Source organism: Diorhabda carinulata, chromosome 10, assembly GCF_026250575.1.
Source record: "Diorhabda carinulata isolate Delta chromosome 10, icDioCari1.1, whole genome shotgun sequence".
NCBI lineage: Eukaryota > Metazoa > Arthropoda > Insecta > Coleoptera > Chrysomelidae > Diorhabda > Diorhabda carinulata.
The window spans coordinates 9,905,880-9,930,694 of record NC_079469.1 but is presented as its reverse complement, the minus strand read 5'-3'; the positions used below and the strand labels follow the sequence as shown (position 1 = coordinate 9,930,694).

Here is a 24,815-nt window from a genome sequence, read left to right as displayed (position 1 = left end):
TATTCACAAAATCAATTTTGCCTCAAAAAAATTCAGAATTCAAAACAGAAAATGTAGAAATTGGAATTTTGTATGGAATTCTTTGATACCACTTTTGATGTATTCAATAGAAATCGTGGTATTTGAAATGAACAAATCAAATATTTATATTTAAAAATGTATTTTGTAGGTTAATGCTAGAAAGTTTGAACGGACCTGAGAAACAGACCAGTATATAATTCTTATATCATTTTTGAGGATGATTGCTGAAAAAAGATTTTGTTTTTATCTGTTTCACTGCTTATAAATCGTGTGGACAAGCACAGGATTTCACGATTGACAATCAAAAATAATTTTTCCGATATATTTTTTGAATTAAAGAGTATCTCAATAACCAGATGAAGAACCAGGTATATTATATTATAATTTAACTTGAATATAATCCAAATTTATCTAAACAAATCTGGAGAAAATTTTGTATGTAATATTGTGTATTTTCGGCCCTTTAAAACTTTCGGATGCAGTTGCTGTCGTACACAGGAAAGTACAACATTCCATACTTTTGGATGAATAATTATTTTGACATTATATTTGTATCTCTATAAAAGTTTATTTATACAAAAATATTTTTTGCAAATACTAGGCTTCAATTGTAAATACATCAATAGTGTTTCAAGACAATTTTAAAGAAAATCTTAATCTCTTCGATTTCTACTATCTCTTTATGTTTTTGTGATATATCCAAAGAAGTTATTTTTTGTGTATTTTTAATTTCTTCCCAGCCCCAAATGGAATTTTCAGGCATAAATCTTCACATGGATGTTAAGATCTGATATTTAGAAACACAGGCTCACTTTTTGAGGGGTGATTTGATTCTTCATTTTATTGGACTATACAGAACTAGCCTTTCATTAATATGGACTTATCTTCATTCTAGGTACACTAAACTGGCTAGAACACCATTTTTCAGTTGGTTATAGAGGAATTCTATTGTGGGTATATGTTAAAATTTCTAATAGAAAATTTCAAGGATTTTTGTTATTTTGTACTTGATTAATCGAACAAAATTTGTTGATTTGTTATAAATTACCCTCTATAATTCCAATAGAAAACGTATTTTTCTTCACAATTGGTCTGAGGTTTCTGACTTAATATTTTCATAACAAAATAGAGAAAAAGATAGGTACTATAAGGACTATAGTTTTAGTTACTCTTTTCAATGGTGCACAATGACCAAAAGTTTTGTTAAGAAAATTATCAGACAAAGCAGAAAATTTTGTCGGAACACAGCGTACTATTCAATGTATTGCTTCCATCAAAATTAATCATATCGGAGATATATTTTGATTTGAATTGGAAAGCTGATTGTACTTATTTTACATTATTACATTCAACTTATGTAAAGAAACTGAAAAAGTGGAACCCGAAGTGTAGTATTTTAGTACCAATACTTTTCTTGTTTTTATCCATGTAGTCTTTCGATCTTATTCTTCACAGCATGTAGGGATATACGAAATTAAACTGAAAAAGAATTTATTTTTCAGATTTTTGTCACTATTTCTGTTTCATTCTCTGCAGTTTTGTTACCTGTGATTTTAAGGCGCTAATTGAGATTCCATTTGACAAAAACCATTGCACACTATTAAACAGGTTTTCAAACAACCCGTCAATCAACACATTTACATAGTTTGAAAAAAGCGACAAACATTTTCAAAAAATTTGACAAGCACATTTATCAAGCAAAAACTTTTCCATTGAATTTGGTTAGATTTGAAACAAAAAAATACATACGAGTACCATATTGATTGGAAATAATCACCCCTTTCGTTCAGTGGGGAACCAAAGTTATTGAACCTCACTAGAATTATTAGACGTTTGAGCATAAATAGCTTTGTTTTCCAGAAAAATTATGAATTGGTTTATAGTATGAAAAACCGTTTTTTCAACTTCTTATGATACATAGCAAACAAATCGGAAAGCCTTGTAGACTGAATAAGGAATGCCGTTACTTAGAATGAGTTATTAACTAACATAAAGCCGGTTATGCCAGTGGGGATATTGCCACAATATTTCGTGGAACAAACCGAGATATATGTCGCTACCTATCGTTCATGCTCTATAACGCCATCACGTCTAAATTTATTTGTAACACAACAAACCGTAACAAGGCAGAACCAGTCAACTGGAAATTTATGAGGTTGTAAGTGTAAAGATTACGCGTGAAAAAGAAAATATTATTACCATGGAAGTCTTCATTTTCATTTCTTAGAAATATTTTTAGTCAGCATCTGTTTGTGTAGGTAAAATTTACGAGAAAGTCAACTGTGGAAGGCATTGTTATATTGGGCTTATTTTTTGACTTTTGTGATCTATATTTTATGTTGAATCATCAAAATAAATTGAGGATTATTATTAAGAATTGAATTTTGGAAACCACTTATCAATTTGTTCAACTGTTCAATCGCGATCTACGAATAGATAGCACACCACACACTATCTAAATGATGCAATACCACTAACACTCCAAAGGAATGTGTGTAGAAAATGGCTGTTGTATATGGAAGTGTCGTGAGAATGGGAACGTGAAGAACTATTTAATGCAGGGATTACAGACCATCATATACCGATATTTCATAGATAGGACTCTATAGCAGATGGAACTTGATCCGACGTCTTGTTATGAATTTAGTTTGGCAATAAACAACATTGACACTTATAGAGTAAAAATAATTCGCAACATTGGTACTCTATTTTGTTTCAAAATATGGATTAAAAATTTTGAGGTAAGTTGACCTTGTGCACCCATGTGAAGTCACTGGCTTATGTTGAGAAACCAGCAATTGACAAACTGAATGAACATGGAAATTATTCAAGCAGCCGCATTAGCCATTAGCCCAAAACAACTTTCAAATGGCATTGGTGAGTTTATTGTATAGAACTCCTCAATTATCTGGGAAACGGCTTGTACGATTTTTATAAATTTTTGTCCGCAAGGGTCTAGTGATTCGGAATTATAGTGGTATCTACATTGTTGTCAATTGTTTCCTTTTTTGTGAAAAGATAAACTTTGTTATTTTGAATAGATCACCTTATATATTTTGGTTTTTAGGAATCCTCAAGAAATACTGATTATTTTTCTTGAAATATTTCCTCTATCTAAATGCCATAATTTCGTTTAATTTATAGTATCTCCATCAAAGCTACAATGAATATTGTATATTTAGATGCCTAAGATTGAATAAACTCGTTTAATTTGAATATTTTTTAATAATATATGTGCTAATAGAAACTTCGTGACAAGGTCTAGTGTCAGTTAGTTAGTAAAAAGTTTGACGAAACTGGTGCAGTAAAAGATTTATCCAAATCATTGCGCAGAAAACCTACAACAAGTGAAGACAAATCTTTAAATGTTTGTGTCATGTTAGAAGTAAATCCATATTTGTGAAGTAAAAAATTACGAATTTTAGAACAGGTAGTAAAGGCGACTACTGTAGATGCTCAAAATGTTGTTCAACAGGCCATGCGGTTTATAAAACTTTGCATTATATTTTGCAACATCCCCAACTGCTCAATTATTCTTATCTCTGTGGTAATCCTATCCTATAATTCCTGAATAATGGCAGTTTATTTTATAAACTATGTCGGGTAATCGCGGGGGCCTTTCAATAAAACCACGCCTTCCAATCCATCTTCTGGGAAACACATATTGAATACACTGTTTACATCACCACTACACCAACACTCACAATTGCACTATCTGACGCGCGTTTCGATAACCAAGTTATCGTCTTCAGAGACTCAAGAATAATAAGAAGTTACTTTATGAAGAGATAGTGTTTATTTAATTTATTATACGTATTCTGCAACCATATTATGAAAGCTGCAATTTGAAGGATTGTGAAACATTTTAAGAAAAGTTGAAAATTTCTCTAAAACTGACCGACCAAAAACAAGTAGCTAGTACAAGAATCATTGAAGATAGATCTACGTTTCACAAGTGAAACACTACTGTGGAACAGTCAATTATCACAATTGTAGATATTGAAGCAGTACTAATTCTAGATGGATGGGATAACGTAGGTTTTTGAGTACTGAAATTTCTGTTGTTAGAAATGCAAACATTTTGATTGGTTAGAGTGTGCATCTCTACACTTTGTATTGCTGTTTTGAATTAATGAAATTAAGTTTCTCAACACAGATGTATTGTCAGAAGGGGCACAATAAACTCGCTAGCCATATATCCCGATTTATAGCACTTAGACCAATATTTTTTTGAGTTATCTAAAAAATCTTGTATAAAACGAAAAACCACGTAATGTCAAATAAAAAATCACTAATCACTTAAGTCCTTATCAGCTTTTTATCATGACTTTGATAATATATAAAATGGAATTATTTGGTCATGAAAGATATGAAAAACAGAAAATATAAAGTGAATTATTTAAAAAAGTATTTTGATGGGTTATTCTGGATTAATTTTGCACTCTGGATACTTTGTATATAGTTAACAGATATATATTTTTGAAAACAAACATTCAACAAAAAAACAATGCCTGTATTATAGTAAAGACCTTAGAAGTTGATAGGTTTGCTCCAACCTGCTAGTATGAAGCATTCTTGGAACGGTTATTGGAATCGTTTAAATGATACGAAATCTCCGGCTACCCTCGGTTCTTGTAATATTATTTGCTATCAACCAAATATCGAAAAGACCGTCCCGGAAACGGTTCACAAACGATACCTAAGTCGGTTGCAACACAAAACAGAATCGTTCATATAACGGTAACTGTTCGGTTGAAATACGTAATCTCTATTGCGCAGAATCGTCACTGTACCAAGGACGGAATTTTGATGGGTTGGAACGAATCTGATATTTACAATTTCAGTAATGATAATCATAATGAAGATACTCAATTAGTTACCGGTACACTATATGCAGGGAGGATATATCATAATAAAAAAATGAAGTTTGATTGAACAAGCAAATGATGGTGTTGATGAAATGAACATGTCTTCAATCGTGTATTTCCGAATGCATTATTAGAATAAAAGATTATCAAAGTAGCTATACATATAAATTTACAATAAAATTCCTCTATAGCAACTCTTTTTGCACATTAAATTTGAAACACATAGACGTGTGTATATTTTCACAAATTGGGATAAATATTGAATGGAATATCAGATTATAAATTTATATTTTGTCCATGACTAAAAATATAATTTTAAAATTTCCAAACTGAAAAAATACTGATAACAGTTATGTATTTCGCCCGAAAGTGAGCTAACCTTAAATATTCTGTTGGGAATCAGAAAATTTTTATAAAGTATAAACGTCTCAACAATTACAAAAAAAAAGATGTACTCGTAAATTATTACTTGATAACAAAAAACTTATATTTAGCAAACACAATTTATTTCAGTGGATTTACGACATCATTCATTAAGTCGTTTGTTTTGGAATGAACCTAACTTAGAATGTTTAAATTCATGTGTTTTCGTGGTAATTATTTTGATAACATTCCAATTCGATATATACAAGGCGTTTCAATAACTTCAAACTTGATCCATTGCTAGTAATCCACTTTTATAACAGAAACTAACGTCAGACAAATCATGTAGAAGCAACATAAGGACCTCGACAGTCAATACCGCGGGTTTGATGCGTTTATATGCCAAAAGGTACTTGTCCAAATAAGTGAAGTATAATGGATGTGATAATTGAAAAGTAATAATGTATGAAAACAGCGAAAATCTGTAGAGAAAAACTTGAAAAACAAGGAACTTTCTATAGGTATTAAAATAACTATGTTTTAACAAAGAAATTGAATATTAAATCAAACTAGCCATTGCACTGCCACTGACCTTGACAAAACCAAGAACAAAAGAAATACTTGAATTTTCAGTTTTTCAAATAAGTAATTGGAATTCTAATTGTTGATACTGCATTTTTTGTTTTCTCCTGTTATACATCTCATCTCAGTTTTTTCCATAAATCTTAGATTTGAAAGAACTTGACCTCTACCCTTTAAATAAACTTTTCTCTTCAATAATTCTATGTAATTGAAATCTAAATACAAATTTCAAACTATAACCATCAAGTTGAATTAAGTATTTATTCCTACCCCAAAAGGTTCTTCACAATTAATGACCACGTCTGTTTCAATTGAGAGACTTTGAAATACGTCGTTCAAGAACCTTTATTTGTAGATTAATACATTGGTAGATTTATCAATATCTATAATGAATTAGGATGCTATTTATGTGGCCAAACGTCTATCGATTTCGCTTACAACAACTTCGAGTATATCTTCATTAGAAGTTACTGCCCGACAATGATTGCTGCTAATTGAGTTTCGTAATATAGTTAACAGTTTATTTACCTTGATATCTTTGGGATCGTGATATATCTGATTCTACTAAATTCAACTTTTATGGGAATAAATTGAACAGGGAAGAATAAATTAGAAGAACTAAACTGGATTCAAAATACTTGATGTATCTCAAGATATCAGTAAGCTTAATGTTGTAAACAGTGTTGAGGATAATTCGTAAATACTTCACGTCATATCTCAATGTTTTAGCGGGAATGACACAATAATTAGTCTTTAAATAAAGTTCCTTTACATTCAATAGATAATTCAATAATTTCTTTACCTTCTGCTACTTTCAATTATACAATCAACATCCTTTGATCTTCAATCATAAACTTAATAATTCCAAACATCCACACCATTAATGCTCCATATATGCCCAAATAATCTTACGTTATTTGCAATTTCTGGGAACAGAAGTTATGTACAATGAGAAGATACTCCCGACATTATACACGTGGTTGTCGCAAGTTTTTAAAAGTGGGTTGTTGGATGAGAACGAAGACAATGGTTCCTAAGATTTCAAGATCTTACAGCTATAGATTTATTCTTTTGGGTTATATGAAGTTAAAGTTTCATGTGGATAAAACGCAAAATCTATAGGAGCTACAAGACCGAATTAGACGCGAAGTTATTTGTTATTGCCAAGAGACCATGGATGACATTTGCAGCTGAAAACTATTATGTATTAATTTTTAATGTAGAATTATTTATGGTATAAATTACCTCTTATTCATTTCGTAAAAGTATTAGTCATTCAAGTATTATTAATCTACAACTATTAAATATATTATAAATTTTTATCAAAATGATAATTGATAAAAAAGTAGTAATACTACGAATATTCAAAATAACAGGTAGATTTTCTTCATTCTTCTTATTATAAGTAATACTCATGGTTAGAATAGGTTTCGTTAACATTCTCTATGTTACAGTCAATTACTTTCATAATTTTTCTTCCCTGTTCTGATTTGTTAGTTACGTTATCGTCGATGTAACCTTCGGTGATTGCAATTGATTTCTACCCTTCTAGTTTTACCACAGTTGTGATCGCTCACATTGTTGCCGATAATGATCGAAATTATTGACGCATATAAAGTTCAGGATCTCCCAGTATTAGTAACAAATCAATTTATTTGCCTATAGTAGCCAGATTATTGGAAGATATTTTGATTACTGCTATGCATTTTGACTATATTAAAAGTGTAAGAACTGTCATCACTAAACCATACATAGATTATGTGATAATTGTAGATACAAGATACTTGAAATACTAAAGACGAAAATAATTTTTTGTTTCGCCATTATATGCAAAAAAATGTGAAATATCTTGATAACAGAGGAATATATCAAAGTTTCAAAATCACTACATTGTTTGGGTCACTACTACATACATTCAACCTGGCTAATATTGATTCATGGAATGATCAATTACAAAATATATTTGCTTCACCTTTACTTCCATCAATGCTTTGCCTACCGAAAAAGGAAAGAATCAATTTAAATGCTTCTAAAGCATTAAGCACCGGATCCTGTTCAATTTTTAATTGAAATACCAATCAACAAATACTTGTACACTTCCAATATGCAAATCAATTAACCGACGACCTTTCTCGGAAGGAACTTTCAAGTGTAAACTCCAGCCTTCCATAATTGCTTGACAAGAACTTTTATGTCCTTTAAACTTTAGAGACGGTATGACCTTAATTTACTGAAGTTTTGGGGTAAATAATATATTTGCTTTTCTTGTTGAGGGTATTTTATATACTAATAGAAAGTATTTCTTTAGCTAATGAACAATTTCCACCTTACTATAATAGATATGGAATTTTGTTGTTGAAGAGACATATTTAGCATCAGTAATGATTATCTAATAAAATGTTTGAATTTTTTGCAAATATCGTTTGTCAATAGCATTCTCTAAATTTTTATTTCCGTATTTCTAAATTTCTCATTATTCAAACAAAAATCAACACATTTTGCAATACCATACAACATTCAAAATATAGAAGAAAAAGTAATATACCTTGTCCAATACAATTTTGTTGATGAGCTTTGAATGGGCACGCGTGTCTGCTACTATTCGTAAACCGAGCAGGAAGAATAAACATCTTGTATGAGAACAGTGGCTTATGGAATGGAATTTACCTGTAATCCGCCAAATCATTGTTGTATTTGTACGAGGTCCTTAGTCTGCTGTATCAGCAATACGATATTTCTTTATTGTTAATTATAATAAATTTGAAGAGAATTCCTTCAGACTTCATTGTAGTAACATCAAAATCTGTGTAAAATAAATTGCATAAAAATTTTTAAAAATATACTTTGTGACTTCTAAAATATAATGAGTGGGAAACTCTGCATAATTGTGTAATAATACATAACGTATTCAAATTCATAAATTTGGAAACACAACGTGGTGAGAAATTAATTCCTTTACCAAAAATCCAGTAGCTGCACAAGCACATAGTGTTATGATGACTCATAACAGTCAAATTTTGCAATTCAAAATGTTAGCTGAATTTCTTACTGGCGAGCATTTTTTTTTGAGATTAGTAGTCACCGAGGGCCAGATCTGGACTATACGCTGCGTAAAGAAGAAATTTGTCGATAAACAAAACTCCATACGCATCTCAAAATATTGAAGCCATAACCTTTCCAACTGACTCTTGTGACTTTGTGTGCTTCGGACATGGTTCACCAGCTGCAGTCCACTCAGATGATGATCGTTTTGATTTCAGAGTGAAGTGATGGATCCAGGTGTAATTCATTGTCACATATCGACGTGAAAAATCTGATTTATTATTTGTAAACATGGCCAAACACTACTCTGAATCTTCAATACGTTGTTGTTTTTGATAGATTGTTAGTAAATGGCGCACCAACTTTGAAAAAAGCTTTCTCATGGTCAAATGTTCATGCATGCATGTTTTCTGTAGTGACCACCTCAATTGGACGACCAGAATATTCATTATCATCGGTGTCTGTACGACCACGTTTAAATTCAGCAAACCAATAACGAATGCTTCTTTTCGACGAAGTAAAGTCCAGATAACACTTTTGAAGGCCCTGTTAAGCTTGTACATTAAGAAGCAATGATAAATTAACGCAAGAAATTGTTTTGAATATATTGTATTAAAAATAACAATAGTAGCTTCACTTAAATGGCTGTCACTTTTTTCTGACTAATCGAAATATCATGAAATTTCACACATAGTCTTTTGAAAGTTGGTACTCACGAAACGTCATATGGATTTGACAATGGCAGCGCCATCTGTGTATCTGTGTGTCAGTTATACGATTTATTAAGTAATGTAATAAGATTAGCCCCAATATTCTAATTAATCCAACTTGTATAATGTCTTGATAAGTTTTACATCCAATGATCTAACCTCTAGTATGTCATACTAGACCTATAGGTCAATTTTTTCAGTCTTTTTGTATTTCTTTGTCTCAACAAGTCCTGTAGTAGTAGATTTGGGTGAACTTCTATGGTTCTATAATGATAATCTCTTGACGGAATATATTCGATTGGCTCACAGCTCAATTCCTTATGCCTACATAGACCGAATGACTTGTAGAGAAGGGATTTGGTTTCTCGTGAGACTTTAATTTTTTTTTCTATAAGCCAATGCAGTTCTCAGCCTTCATGTCAAGTCTTTATGTTTTTTTGATGTGATGTTTCTGTATTATATAGTTTTATGCTTTGATATGCTTTCAGTTACTTTAATCCTTCTTTTTTGCAGATATTTTAGTAATTTTTCTTCTACATACATCTATTTATCTTATTCTTAGGATTTCATTTTGAAAATTTCTCCTCGGATTGTACGTAGCGCATTTACCTACTTATCCGTTCTTTGTTGAGGCATGTTCAGTCAACGTAACTGAACAAGTTATAGATTATCTGAAATATTTTGAAAATTCATGTTCGATTGTGATATTACGATCAAATAAAACATTTAAAGCTACCGATAACTTTTTGTAACGGATACGGAATAGAAAAATATAAATACGATATATGAATATAAACCGGAATTTTTCCTTGAAAAATTAAGTTACAGTGGTCACATTCTAGATAGTCTCTGTTGCATAAAAATCTCTCGGTTTTGTTACAATAAGCCGAACTGTATGCCGTCTGGCGTTGTCTTGCAGCAATATCGCCCTACTGGTTGGAATATCGCGTTCTTTTGATCTGTAGACAGGTTTCACCGTGTTCTTAGAAGGTTAATGCGCATTCACGATTTGTTGTTTAGAGGGAATATGGACCCTAATTACTCCTCTCATGTTCCAAAACACGGTATCCACTTTAAATAGTGCGCTTTCGTCTTTCTTCCTTCACTTCATAGACACGTATTTAATCTCCGGAATACAATGAAGTACCCAAATTTCGTCTATTGTGAATTTTCTCTTTCCTCTTCATACCGGTGCAGGAGACGCTTGCAAACGCGTGTGCCCATCTTGTTGAAATTTCGAGGTAACCGAACTGTTCATCAATTAGTTGCTATCTACGCTGATGCCCAATACTTCAGCCATATCGGTAACAGCTCTGCGTTGGTCTTCCAAAGTGACATCTTTGAGAGGCACTCATCTCCAAATTGCTCGAGTGATTTTCGTGGATTATCTTTGACAAAAAAATGAATAAAGATGCGTTGCGCAACAGACACTAGTACATTCTTCTCGCTCATGGCTATAAGTACACCAAAAAGCGAGGTTACGTGGTCCAAGCTGTTTTATACGCTTTGTAACAGACCAGTCTAACATCCAATTCAACCAATTTTACGACACAAAATTTTTCGCGTTTTATATTAGAACAAGCCTCATGTTGTTACGAAAGGACATATTTGCGAAGAACATTCAATAATAGACTAATAATGGTTTGAATTGTTTAATTATATAATTATGAACCACTGCGAGGAGTGAAAAATCACGTCGCGATAGTTTGTACAAATTAGTGAATGTATAGTAACTTATAGTTGGGATAATTTCACATAAATTAGGATTGGATAGTTATTTATGTAACAAGTGTGTGAAGTAGCCTTTTCGGCGAATGTGAATACAATCACATGAGTGCACACGAATTACATATAATATTTTTTCTTCAGGCAGAAGACACAGAAGAATTCAATTATTAACATCTGAAAATAATTATTATTACATAAATATAAAAATAAAAAATGTACAGAGCGCGACTTGAACCTGGGACCTCCCGCATGTGAGCATTGTACTCTGGTCACTACGCCACGGAGATATTAATAATAACTCTCTTTACGTATTACTACTCAAAGTATGATTTTTCACGCATCAGTTCGTAAAGTTTTACGTACTCGAAAGTATTTCTAAAGTGTACGTACTTTTCGCATGGTAGTAGAAAAGAAACATTACAAGTTCTTGTAACTTTGGAACGATATATGAAAAATGAAATCGATGTCTTAATATATCGATATCATGAATATATGTCTTAAACAAAGTGTAGATTTTATCATATTTGAATGAGTTCTCTTCTAAACAAATATTTAAATCATACATTATAGTAGAAGGAATATTTTTGAATTGAAATAACCAAGAAATATTGAAAATAATAGAGATGAATTTTATTATTCTAAAAACTTCTCACAATATATCAATTTCTAACAAGATTACATCAGTTTTCACCAGCAACTCCCAGAAGGATAGAATATCTCAATTGAATGGCTAAGTGCAATTGCTTATATCAGTTTTTGATAGAAATTTAAACCGAAATTTCTTCCTATCTATTAGAGTTTTTTTTGATATTGTAAATTGAGACGAAAATACTTCATTCAATGTGCATTCTTCTATATTTTAATTTTTTACATTGTTTAGTGCTGTGCTTATCAGAGCATGCAGCACCTTACCCCATACCACCACAAACATTTCTAGTTCACTCCGTCCAAAAAATAAATAAAGTTTGAGCAAAAGTTATTGCACACAAAGTCAGTGCACGTAACGTCGTCACACTCTCAATTCTTCCATTTTAACATTATGTTTAGAGTTCATTTGAGTATTTTTCTTTGTTAATGTGCCAGTGTTCATCAGCTGTATGCTATGCGTTGACAATAACGGTTGATTTTCAGGTATCTGATGTCCATGCGTAGACAATGTATTAACGTTTGCTTTCGATAGCTTAGGAGGAGGAGGAGGTCTTGGCAGAGTTGCGTTATTTTGCGGTATATCCGCAAACTCTGGCGGAGGAAGTTGATGATGTGAATGATGGTGACCTAGAATAGTAGCCGGATCGGTTTTAACACCGATAATGCTACTTTCTAGATCCCCGCAGATGTTGTTAGGCATTTGACCGTTTTCATTCCGTTTCTTAGGATGACCGCCGTTTTCATTCATTCTTGTTTTATCCCTTTGATAGTAGACTCCAGCAAATATCAAGACATTGAGGATAAGAAGCGAGCAACCTATTGCTATAGTTACGCTCAGTGCTGTGGAATATGCGGCAAAACCATCTTCAACTGGATGGACTGTAGTACTGATTCCACCTGAAAAAAAAAAAATAATTCAATATAGACAAGATTAAGATCCAATCAAGTTGATATAATGATATAATGTATAAACTAAGTAAGTGCAGCCGCTCATAATTTTTACGTGGGTTTGCAAGTGAATTTTCAAAAAAAAGCTGCAAATCTTTTCATTTTTTCCATTTAGCACTTCAAAGAAACTTGAAGCTGAAAATGTTCAATGTGAGTATACATGTTATAACAACGATAACAGAATATGCAGATTTCACAATTCTTGGAAAAAGAAAATCATCTGTACAGCTTATAACTTGGGAAGACGTAACTTACATACATAAATTGCAAATTATTGACTACCTCAATTATATCATTTTTCTGCTTATATTTATGTCAGCATTTTCTGGTTTATGGGAAGCATAAACAATAAAACTCCGAATATTATTGAATCTAAAATGAAATTTGATTGCTAAATAGACTCAAGGGCTTCAAAATTACCTCCTACAAACGTAACCTTTCAAAAGTAATCTATGTCCCCGTATCCATCTAGGATAAGAATCACTTGAATATTAACAACTATTCCATTTAACCTAAACGTCACTTCAAAGGAAAAGATTATCATGAGTGTAAAATGAATGATTGCAAATGAACTTTGCATTATTCCATTCTGCGGTCATCATCATCTTCAGATAATTCTTATAAGGATGAAATTTATTCATGATAATGTAATAGACACTTTCACGAACATCATGTTTTTCAAATGGATGCAATCTTTGACAAGTTTCAAAATCAAATTGCAATTTTGGTCATTTGGTTGCGATACGGATATATCAACCACATCATAAGTTCCTTCATCATAAGAAACGTAAAACTTTTTTGCTTGGGAAATATAATTGAATTCCAGAAGTACCTTAATGGACACCAAGAAAATCATTAATGACAGTTGAACACAACAAAATAATAATAATAAATGAATTATTATTTTCTTGACTATTTTGTGATAACTTCTTTTAATTTATGTTTCTAAATCTTTTAGATTTTAGGTCTCTTCTGTTTCAAAATTAATTTTTTTCCAATAATTTTTGAAAGATAGATAAAATTCACGTTTCGACTTTTCTTTAAATCTTTATCAAAATATACTGGAGAAAAAATATTACTTCTTCGGCTGCAGCTGAAAAGGATTAAGGGAGAGTCTTTGTATCACGAGTGTAGTAATTGGGCATTAGTAAAATTGTCATTAATTGCCATGTTAAAATCAATTTACTATTTTGAACTTTCATACTTTGAATTTCTGGTTAGATTCTGAAGCTTCTCTTTTTTATTAGATTAAAATACACTTTCGTTTCTTTTGTGTGCTATGAAAGTCTGCGCCATTGTGTGATTTGGAAAAAGGGGACACAATAATTTTATCGTAATTATAGTAAATATAGTGTTTTATATGGATTATTATTAGTTCAGCTATAAATGAAAAACTTTTCTGACTTTTCAATTCAGACAACGAAAAAAATAGAGAGAGGTTCTTTGGATTGCTTTTGAATCGGATAGGGACATCGTTCATGTGGGGTGAGGGATATTTTAGGTTTTGCCCTGATTTAGGAAAAATTATTTCTGCAGATCTATAGAAACAACCAATGACATCAAGTATTAAGCTCTCCTCTGTACTTCAATATGTATAAGGCTCTTAGTGCAGCTTAGTCGCCTCATCATTTCAACATAAAAATATTTTACTTGCTTGAGGAAGCGGTCAGAATATTTCATAATCCGTTTACTAAGATATATTTCTGTGGTTGTTTGAAGTACTGCTTTGGATTTGGTTCCCAATATTATTTATTCTTTGGTACATCAGTATTGAAGTCATGTTCGTAGCAGGAAAAGAGATGTCATTGGATAATTTGGTTCAATTAATATTCAGAAATATTTTGTGATATAATAAAACGTATTTCACTACTTTCAAAACATAGTTTTATTCTTTGTTTCATAAGTAAAAGTATAAATGCAATCTTCTGTGAAAGTTTCAATCGGATTCATGAGGCGCTACGAAATCAAATTCGTTTTATTGTGCAGAGTTTGGAACAATCGAATGGTTTATTCCAAAAATTTTATTAAATTGGTTTTCGTTTAATACATCATGAAAAAAGCTTCAAACAGTTTATTGAGTTAGTTTGAAAGACTGTTCCATTTGAAATTGACGTTTTTTTCTAGTTTATTTGTAAATTGAATTTTTTTAATTTCTACCTCAACGAGTAATAGGAATATAACAAAAAAGAAGAGAGCAAATTGGAAAGAAGAGGAAATAATTCGGTTGAAACCATGATTAATGAGAGTGATTTATAGATGATTGCTCAGTAGAGACGAGTCGAGCAAAAATGAAATAAATGGAGCAAAATAGAAGGATTATTTTAATTCTTTACAGCTGAGTATTTAATGGAATAGAAAAATTTTTAGAATTGAATAATGAGATAATAAGAGATATCTTTAGGTTTCTGTGTTTTATAGATATTCATCAAAATAAGTGTTCAGAAGAACTGTTTAATCACTCTTAGAAATAATAGAGCTAGGAAATATTTCATAATATAGAAAGAATGGTAGATATCTTTGAAAGTTTGCAGAAGTAAACCATCAGTGAAATCTTAAATGATAATTTATAGGTAATTGACTTGGCATACGAATAATAATCAGGAGAAAAGATGAGGAAGATGAATCAAATTCCATCAGAATAGCAAGTTTGGAAACCAGGTCCTGGAGGTTCATTATATCGCCGTCGAACGAGTATACGTCCTTGCATAATTGATATTTAGCTTTATTCAATTGTATGTGGGGCTTTATTTTTAGATAAATGTTTTTGTGAACATGCGAAAGTTCAGATGAGTCATTTATATAGTTCATAGTGAGGGGCTAACGACCGTTAAGAACAAAGGTCTTCTGATAGGCCTATCGTGCCTCACTTGAAATTACCATAACCCAATTTCATTTGAAAAGCCGATCAGGCACTTTGGCTTGAACTATCACCCATCAGCTCTTGTAGGACTTCCTTAGACTCCGGCACAAACCTAGAGCGCGTCCACATTTCCTTGGGAAGCTTGGAAAGCAATAGGTTAAAAAAATCACTTATTTTGGGATGTCCTCCGCAGAAGCCTACTCATCCTGGAGCCATTTGTGTTCAGGTGGCCTGTTTTTTAGTACAGAGCCACCAACCCACTGCTCTTTATCCGTGGTGTATGCCTCCAAGCTCTTCTTATTATCGGCCATAGGCGCAATTTGGTCACTGATCATCAACATGATTGGACATTCACCCGTGGCCTGCATCCAGATTTTCGCATGATCAGATGAAACATGCAATAGCTACCAATATCTATTTTTTGGTTAATAACTCTTTCTTTAGACGAACGTTATGGATCTAACAGCACTCGGTTTTAATCGAATTAGTGTATTCATATTGTTCATATCTTCATCTGATATCGCATCTAAAGCATCTATCATGTGTTTAAAAAAATCAAACTTGAAGAGTGGACAATAACACAAGCAAGTGTTTCAATGGCTGTAATTGATCAAGCTGAACGTTCTTGTCCCGAAACACCGTCTTGAAAATTTCTTGAGGAACTCAAATAAAAACTTTAGAATTAATGCGTTTCACTTTGTAACTTTTCTAAGTTAGAGATTATCAGCTTGAACAAATTGGAGCCTGGCTTAGTAGCTTTTAATAAAAGTGAGCAAATATATTTGCGACAGGAAAATGAAAGATATTTAAAGAATGAAAAACTGCGGTTCTGTTTTTCTATATGGATGGTATTAATAAGTGATGTAAGTCACTCAGGAATTATTTTTCAACCCGTAAATAGGTGAAAGATGCTTCAGTTAGTTTTCAAGGATAATTCTTTGGAAGTCTCTATGGAGGAAATGGCCACACTAAGTTATTATAGAACACAAGTCTGAATATCACTTTTTTCACGATTGATTACGAATTTTTCATTTCTCCAGCTCAATATATTGTATGTACCTTTTTATTATTTTTATTGTTAATTAATTAAGCAAGCACTGGTTGATACACATATGTAGGGGTAAGTAACTCAATAAGTTGGTGTATAATATTCAGATTATATTTCTGGAAGATATTTAGACAGGGTTGGTTCCAAAGCTAAACTATTCTTAAGGTTGTAAGCCTCCCAAAAATTATTAAATATTATTATTGGAATGGATCGCAAGTAAATTGAATATTTTAACAAGCTTCACCTTGATTGTAACTCTGCTTTGGACTAAGAGCAAGTGACTTATTTAATAATAGTTTCAACAGAGGATTCGAAACTCCGATCTTCATATTGTAAATTAAGCAATTCAATAACCTTACCAACTACACCGTTAAGGCAACCGAAAATCCCCACAACTTAACCTTAGTTAGTGCCATTTATTTGGTAAGAGTAACTGAATGATCTACATATATGATCTACACACATAAAATATTATTTGGAATCTTCAGAGGTGACAAAAAAATTACAAAGTGATTGGCAATCCACTTTATTTCGATGTCACTGCTCGGTTCGCGGTGGGTTAAATGCATATTTGAACACTCTGAGTAAGATCTTTTTGCTCCGAATCTTGAAAGGGAGTCCTAAGACTTTTGACGTTTCGATTCCTATTGAGAATTATGATGTGAGTCTATTATTGTGGACGTAAATAATGTGAAAAATCCTATATCGATCCGACTTATTGTATTTATACTTAGTGGTATTTACGATAAAATATTTTCTCATAAAATTAATGAACCCGAAACGAAACTACTGATATATTAAAACATTTTTAACACGCTTTTATTACCTACATCTGAATGTGGGTTTGGAAATTAAGCACTTCGACAACCTCACAGTTTCGACGAGATGTAGGTTTATAAGCAGCGAAGCCAATGTACGAGGGTGGTATCAATTAAGGAAAAATAGTTTGAAAAAACTGTAAAACACGCTTCCAAAGTAAATCTAACTGAAAAATTGAGAACAATTTTTTTTTTAAAATAAGCCACAGAAAATGATGAATGGAAAATACTAGTATTATTGTGAATAAGCGTGGGTCGCTTTGTTCCATATTTTTGGTACTGCCCGCCCGCTGATTTTTCACAATAACAGTATTTTTCATCTATTATTGTTTTAAGCTTATTTTAAAAATAAATTATTTTCAACTTTTTAGTTTCAAATAGTATGAATGAATATCTTCCTCACTAAATGCAAGAATGTATTTAAGTTTTTTATTCTCTAAAAATATACGAGTATAAGTCAGTAATATTTATCAGTATACTCACCAAGCTCTTCTACTCTTTCAGTCGAATCCATGGGATTCATCGTAATTGAAGTATTATTTATAGATTGCAGATTTCGAAGATCTACTGGGACTTCCGTTGTGGTTAATTTCCTGGGATTTAACGTAGGTAGCTTAGGAGGAGGTGGCTCGTCATCAGGAAGTTCATGATGGGACATCGGCACGTCATCACCTCCAGGTTTATGTAGGTCTGGAACTAAATTTAACCAGAAGGAGAGACGGTGGGCACGATAGTGATTTTTTAATTTAGGTTTTGTATCTGAAAACAAAAAGAAATCAAAGGTAACTTATGATAATTTATAACGAGCTTTATAAAAAATACATTTACATGCTGTACCCCTATAGTTTTTAAAGTAGTTGTGAAATTTGAAGCTTTTCACTCTCTATACCTAAATCATAACACTTTTTCTCGTATATCTTGAGAACTTCATTGAACTCATCACTTAATCCCTCTAGTATATTGATTATTTACACAACCCATCAATGTATCTATAGTTCAGTAACGTAATGCAGTTTAACTTGCGTACAAGAAGTAGTAAGAATATTTTTTCATTTAATTTTCAGTGACGCAAATAGACTAATAGTCTATTCACTGTTTGACCAAATAGAGCATAGTCAATAAGAATGATGCGGTGGATATCAGGAAAAGAAGATCAACAGTGCCTTTACTTTTGTGGTCGTTCACTACCTATTTCCTTTCACCTACTGCTGACTTTTTGTACGAGTCTAGGCATCGAACTCAGAATGGGTGACTTATCTAGCATCTGGGTCGCTCTAATTGGACGTCGTACATGGGTTAAAACTTTTGGAAACTTTCGTATATTTGAATTTTCACCCAGCAGAAAAATATCATTGACTAGCGACATGTCTAATGTGCGCAAATGGTACGCGTCAAAAATGGATCATCTATTGATTTACGCTCTCTTCAAAGATCTACGTGCATCAAAAGAACCGTGTTTCTGATATACACTTGTTCATATACGAACTGTAATTTCCAGGGGTTTTCGTGATATTTCACTATAAATTGAGTCTTGATAACTTGCCTGTAATAAGAGTTACGTAATTTGACACTATGCAAACAGCTTTGTCATAAAAATGTTCCCTAAACACAAACTAAATGTGCTATCGACCTGGAGTTTGAGGTAAAACACAAATAGATGGCTCTTTTGGTAAGCAATTTGTTGCCAATTTTCGATTTATGACATTTAAGAACAGAAAACTATTGCGGAGAACGGAGAAGAAGAGATGATTGAGCATTTCCTTGTTAACCTTTGACGCAAAAACGACGTCAAATATTAGAAGACGACATAATAGATTGACTATAAGAAATAGCAGAATTGGAGCTAGGAAAAGTGGAAAACTTTATTTTGCGTTGATAATACTTGAAAATAATTTACAAAATAAAAAAATAGAGCGACATTTGACTAGTTTCCAAATTCCGGAAAATAGAGAGTTACACAATAGACGTCAGGCTTTTAACGAGACCATAATCAATTTAGGTCAAGGTTGTTCGTACTAACCTAACTTTGAAAGGACCATGTTCTGAAAAGGAACTTCTTTTAATACTACACGCTGGAATGGAGGGCGTATATTTCTGTAAATGAGCGCGGCTGATTATCAGGATTTATTTGAGAGTTGTTTTAGAGAATAGCTCCTCCCAAGTCGAGTCTTCACCAAGCGGACAGGACAAAAACAAAATTAACTGTCCATTTGAACACAAATTTCGAACAGTTTTATTTTGAAAGTGTTTCAACACTATTGGGTCTCCAACGAACTGAGTATTTACACCACTCACGAACAGAAATCAAGAAAAACTGTTTATGTTTTGCTTGAGCTTTATTCAGTTCACATAGAGACACAGAACATGCAGATGTGAAAATCTACTTCCTTCTATTCTTCTTGGTGTGTTTTTTTCGAAGGAAATCCATCAATTTATATTCAAACAATTTTGGACGGAAGGAAAAAGCTACTTCAAACTGTTTATATTTTTTATAATCAAAATACACATTTTCCCCAGTTCTATGAAAACAATCGTTTCTTAATACTGTTTTTGTAGTCAGCGTATTATTTTTCAATGGGAAAGTCTAGATCATCCTCCCTACAGCCCTGATCTGGCGCCCAGCGACCACCATTTGTTTCTGTACTTGAAGAAACACCTGGGCGGTCAGCGTCTTCAAGACGATAACGAAGTCAAAACAATCGTGACACAGTGGTTAACAAGTCAGGCGGCAGAATTTTATGAGGAGGGTATTCAAAAACTGGTGCCACGTTATGACAAGTGCCTCAAGATTCACGGAAATTATGTAGAAAAGTAGATTAAGGTACAGGCTTTCTTGTAAAAATAAAATTATTGCGATATCTTTGCACTTTTTAATTCCAAAACGGTACTTACTTGAAAAATATGCCTCGTGTATGAAATATTAATGCATCAACAAGTAGGTACATTTTTCTTTGGTAACCAAACTATTCAATTTATAATGACTATGCTCTATTGTATTATGAAAATTATCATCGTAATTAATTCATTAAATTAAGTCTGAAGCAAGGAAAATTTGTGGTTACCAAAATTATCCGTGTTTTTTAGAGTTATTTATCGAGCTAACGAGTTTTATTTATATCCATAATTCAACAAAAGATCAAACAGATATTAATGGTAAATCAAAAACTGCCGAGTCATAAAACAAATATTTCACAAACAAAACGAGGTAATTAGATAATCAAACAGTAAAAGTCGTAGGTACGATTCAATCCAAAAATGAACCTCTATTTGCACTTTATTTCCAACATTATTAAAGAATTTGTGAACTGAAAATTAATTATTACAAACTATATTAGAATCGAGAATAATTTCATATTGTGTACATTTATTATTAATGATCTAAAACTAGAATTGAATTCATTAGGAAGTGTCGGTTCTCATTACATTGAGAAAAAAAAATAATTTCAAAAGTGCATGTATAGAAAAGTATTTGAGTAAATGTTTTAGAAGAAAATACGTAGTGGAAAATTGGTACTGATGTAATTGGTCATGAAATTGATGAAACAATACTTATGAGTTCAAATTATGATCATGATAAGAGACCACAAAAGTAGCCAGAACTAATACAAAAATGCGGTCAAAATACCTCGAAAATAATGGTACAATTATTATAATAATAAAATTATTATAGTAATAAAATAAGTTCTGTTGAAAATATAGTTAAGAATTAAATGTTTCGAGCCAATTATCAAGAAGAATTAGTTGTATGAATATTTTCAGCGTCTCTGGTTTACTAAATCGTAAATCTATCGCAAAAGGACATTGTGTACGCTATCTAAGTCGCGATCACGAACTATAACATCAAGTCCATTGCCCCTACTGACTGATTAATTTCGGCCGTATATCTTCAGCTACGGAGACTGATACGCTTATGCATAGAACATTATTTATTGACATCATGGTGTGATTCGCAACGTAGTATAGTGTTTTCCATTCGGCACTTCCTATTTCTGAATTTAAATAGAACAAAGTATTTATGAAGTATGGCCAAAGTTGCTATAAGATCCGTTGAGATTTGTTGCTCACAAGCATGAGAAAATGACCCAAGAAAACCAACAAGAAAAATCATAACGGTGTGAAATCGGACCATATCAGTGGAGAGTATACGTCACCTCCAGTGACGGGCACAGTTCACGTCTAGTATCCTGTTTAAACCAAACGCCCTTACAGGCAGGTATATTTTAGTGGTCTATTGACGATTTATAATTTAATATTCAGTTGTAGCAAGTTAACGCGGTACAATAATGATTTTTTTCCAAGTTCCAACTAGGATTACAATTAATTGCATCTGATTATATAACGACATATAACGCTGTCCAATTTATAATGATGCGATTGCCTTTTAACGAATACTTTCTCGCATAAGATATACATATTTTTTAAAAAAATTATAAAAATAATAGATTTATAAAATGAGGTAGATCAAACAAAATTGTCTTTGTATTATAATTTGTTTGTATTGTAAAATTGTAATAAGTTTTACTTTCGCACATTAAAAAATCCATGAAATAAAAGCTGGCGTTTTTTTGATGTAACGTATAAAATGTGCATTTTTATGCAAAATAGTTAGTTACGATTATTATTCTCAACTATTCATTTTGTGTAAGTTCTGTATCCGTAACTCATTGAAATTTTTTTCAAAAATTAAAAGTGACTTCGTAAATATAACATAAATATGTCCACCTATTTTGTCTGTAGCATATTTTTGAGCGCTTCATATCACACTATATCTAATCGAGTAGTAGATCTAGGATTAGAGCTGAACAAACCTGTTTTCCTACTAGTGTTTGTTCAATAACAACTGTAATGCTGTGTACTCGAATGATTGTGTAGTGTGATTCTGAATCCATATCGGTAATCTAGGATTAAATCATTTCATTTCATTGTATAATTGGTATTAGGTTTTTAGCAATAGTTTCTTGAATAGAGAAATCGACTCCAAATATTTTGCTTGTTGAATTATTTGGATCCCTAATACAACCTTCAACTACACTGCTGGATTCTCATTCGCCTCGTTGTTTCAAATGAATTAAATCAATTCCTATATCAATCAGTAATATACGAGTAGCTAAAGATTTTTTATAGCCTGTGTATTGATTTGCATATTCTTCTTTTCTAGATACATTGCCTTTTTTGTGTAGAATCATTAACAATCCCCACCATCCGTATATTGGGAATTTATATTTTACTCTATTTTTCAAAAAGTATTGCTTTTACTACTATATACTATACATGATCATAGACAGTAATACTGACACATTGTTGTCAGTTATGTCGGTGTAAAATAGTTTAATTTTTAATTCCAACTTTGTGCAAAAGTACATAGCTCAAGTTAACGGAAAATAGTTTGAACATTGTCAAATATCATGTGTACAAGAATTTTTGCATTATAGCGACACGAAAACATAAACTGCATCTGCCTAAATTGGAGTTTTTTCTATTTTACTGCATTAAAAACTTTTACCGATACGCTTGCTTTAATTTAAAAACGTGGGGGATTCAAATCGATATAAATTTCCATCCAACACTTCTGGGAAATTAGATTTGAAAATATATACATTTGGAGGTCTATTTTGATAGGTAATGCTCGAAATAGTATTTCAAACTATAAATAAATTGTCCAATGTGTTACATCACTATTGAAGCATCAATTATTTATACAAGTACGATGGGAAAACAGTTAACAAATATTTTTACTTAACTTGACTTAACATTTGTTATGGATTTACGAAACTGTTAGCATAATATGTATCGAATGATGAAGGAATACTTCTGATAAAAGTTTGAGTTCTTTCAAAGCTTTTTATAGTTTCAAACGCAGTATATTGAAGCAAGTTGTTACGAATTTCGTTTCAAATAACACTCAATTTACAGAGTATATTGTGTATTAAATGGTTGTGTAGTTATGAATTTACAAAAATTTTTTGATTAATGCATCATTCCTATTGTTTGCTTTGTATTTTCTATGACTATTAGGAAGTCTTTTTCAGAGGGGAATCGAGCAAATATGTATTTTTATAACATTCTTCTGTATTATTCAACCAAGAGCTAACACGTATAGTTGGTGCTTTTTTTGTAGTATGTTGTAGTATGTAGTATGTAGTAGTATTTTGTATAGTCAAAAATGGAAACCTGTGGAAAAACTTCATTTTACACAATGGTTTTCTTTAGCTTTTGCTGAGATTTACAAAGTGGGGTGGCTAGAGCTTAAGAGATGATGATAAAAGCTTTAAAAAATCATCACTCATTGGAAAATTGTGATTGTCAAAAAAATTCGACCATATTCAGGAAATCAAAATGTAATTGTTCATTGCACATAATAAATTGAAATTTTAAAATTCTATTTTCACTCTATTCGATGAATATTTCTCTCAAATGTTCCTAATTATCTTACTGTATATTTTGAAAATAATTCTTAAACCAAAATTTGTAATTTTCTTCACAATTCATCACACAAATCTCAATTATTTAACGACTAATGATTTTTTGAAGTTATTCAAAATCAATTATTAATAATCACTGTAACTTTGGAAATAAGAATAATATCGAAAAAATTCGAAGGACCATCTTCTGTAGAATTAAAAAATTCACAACTTCAATTTGAAAATTCAGAAAAAACTCTCAATTGGTATGTCATATTTTATTGTGTCTTTATAGCTTAGATAGCATGTATATATTATGCCCCATCAGCGAAGGTTCACTCATGATTTAGTGCCTAGTCCTCTAGTTTCTGTAAGCAAATCCGATATCTCGATAATACGTCTGCAAATATCCTCGAAGCTTCATTTTACAGGGAAATACTATCCTCTAAATATCCTCCATATAATCCTTCAAGGATTATATGGTACAATTTTCAGGTACAACGACTTTGTCAGTAAATTAATGTTGATCTTTTTATGAGCAGATATGTGATTGCTAGAAAATATAACTTCTTATAAGTTTGTAACTCTTAATTTCGTCTTCATCAACATTGAAACTAACTCGATGTTTGTCAGCTTTGGTTACGGCATCGTTATAACAAAGACTAATTTCTTATTCATATGTGTGGGAATATTTGCAGCCCTCACCCACCAAATACTGGAAATGATAGTGTGACTTTATTCATTAGGAAAGTTTATTTTAGTATCTCATGAATAAAAT

The 24,815-nt window shown here is 31.8% G+C and overlaps 1 protein-coding gene across 2 annotated transcripts in view; it reads right to left on the bottom strand.

Annotated features, from left to right (window-relative positions):
• Window positions 1–11,920: 11,920 nt before the first annotated feature.
• Window positions 11,921–24,815, bottom strand: part of LOC130899110 (neuroligin-4, Y-linked) — a 530,244-nt gene continuing 517,349 nt past the window's right edge. For both annotated transcript variants that reach the window (XM_057808881.1, XM_057808882.1), the window contains exons 8-9: window positions 18,120–18,395; window positions 11,921–12,859 (exon numbers count right to left, since the gene is read on the bottom strand). In XM_057808881.1, coding sequence (XP_057664864.1) covers window positions 12,324–12,859; window positions 18,120–18,395 — 812 coding nt within the window. In that variant the 3' untranslated portion in view covers window positions 11,921–12,323. The remainder of the gene's footprint in view (window positions 12,860–18,119; window positions 18,396–24,815) is intronic.